At 44.6% G+C, this 1443-nt stretch overlaps 1 protein-coding gene across 1 annotated transcript in view; it reads right to left on the bottom strand.

Annotated features, from left to right (window-relative positions):
* The window catches only part of ripor1 (RHO family interacting cell polarization regulator 1), a 40175-nt gene that overhangs the window by 6330 nt on the left and 32402 nt on the right, over positions 1 to 1443 (bottom strand). Inside the window, exons 18-20 of the mRNA XM_014024080.1 lie at positions 664 to 813; positions 434 to 589; positions 102 to 298 (exon numbers count right to left, since the gene is read on the bottom strand). Of these exons, the coding sequence (XP_013879534.1) occupies positions 102 to 298; positions 434 to 589; positions 664 to 813 (503 nt within the window). The remainder of the gene's footprint in view (positions 1 to 101; positions 299 to 433; positions 590 to 663; positions 814 to 1443) is intronic.

A 1443-nucleotide genomic window follows, 5' to 3' on the forward strand; every position in this document is an offset into this window, starting at 1 on the left:
CATCCATCCATCCATCCATCATCCATCCATCCATCCATCCATCCATCCATCCATCCATCCATCCATCCATCCATCCATCCATCCATCCATCCATCCATCACCTGTTCTCTCTGTTTGGGTTGAGCAGCCAGGGTTCTCAGCACGGAGCGAGCAGAGGTTAAAATTTTGCTCCGTGGATCTTTTAATAACTTTGCCACAGCATGGAGTCCTTCCCTCTTCAGGCTGCACTCTGCAGGTCTGTGTAGAGAACTCATGATCACGTCCTGGTCTCCTGATGACAGGTTATGCACCAGCCACACTGTTGGAAGGTTAGTGATCATTAATGTTATTTCATTTGTGTCTCCTGTATTTACTCAGTGTTATTAACAACCAAGGATTGTACACAAGGTGGACACGGTTTGTTGATTGTGTTTCTGTGTATTTTGATGTGTACCTTCTTCTGCTAGCTCAGTGATGTGTGTCTCTAAATCACTAACACTATTAGACTCCAGGTAACTCCACAGCTGGAACACCGTCACCATCAGTCTGTCCCTGTTGCCTCGCCGAGGAAACTTCTGGTCCAAAACTTTCTCAACCAGGCACAAGAGCACTGAGAAAACATGGAACCATTAGTAACATGGAACATACTGCTGTAGACACGATCACACACACGTGTCATTGTACCTGGGTCTGCTCTCTCGCGTAACATGCTGGAGTAGATTTTAGACAGCGTCATTAAAAACGTGTCAGCAGGGACACAGAACATGCTGCCATGCTCCACACACAGCTGCCAGAGTGGCACAGCACCAAGACACAGACCCAGCTCTGGTACCACTGCAAGACAGAGAGCAGGTCAAGAACTAGTGAATCTGCCAATTTGGTCTTCTGTAAAAATGTAATGCTGTGTAATGTTACACAATCTAACTTTTGAATCTTCTTCTTACACCAGAGTTAGTCATGGAGTTCCTCAGGGTTGAGTGCTTGGACAAATCCTCTTTACTTTATATATGTTTCCATTAGGTAAAGTTATTAAACAACATGGGATAAATTTCCATTTTCCATCAGTTACTTAAACTCCAAGCATGTCTTAATGACATAAAAACCTAGATGACTCTTAACTTTCTGCTTCTAAACTCAGATAAGACAGAGGTTATGGTTTTTGGACCTGAACATCTTAGGGATYAACTTTGCAGCCTTTCACCTCCTCTGGATRGCATTAATCTGGCCTCCAGTTCTAATGTAAAGAACCTTGGTGTTATTTTTGATCAGGGTGTCTTTTAACCCTCACATTAGAAATGTTACCAGGACTGCCTTCTTCCACCTGCGTAATATCACTAAAATTAGAAACATTGGGCCTCATGCAAGAACCGTTCGTACGCACAGTTGATCAGGTCTCGGTGGCAGCAACAAAGAGACCCCCTCTCCCCAGCGACACCTTCCAGCTCATCCTGGGGGGCTCAAGAC

Source organism: Austrofundulus limnaeus, unplaced genomic scaffold, assembly GCF_001266775.1.
Source record: "Austrofundulus limnaeus strain Quisiro unplaced genomic scaffold, Austrofundulus_limnaeus-1.0 Scaffold406, whole genome shotgun sequence".
NCBI classification, from domain to species: domain Eukaryota; kingdom Metazoa; phylum Chordata; class Actinopteri; order Cyprinodontiformes; family Rivulidae; genus Austrofundulus; species Austrofundulus limnaeus.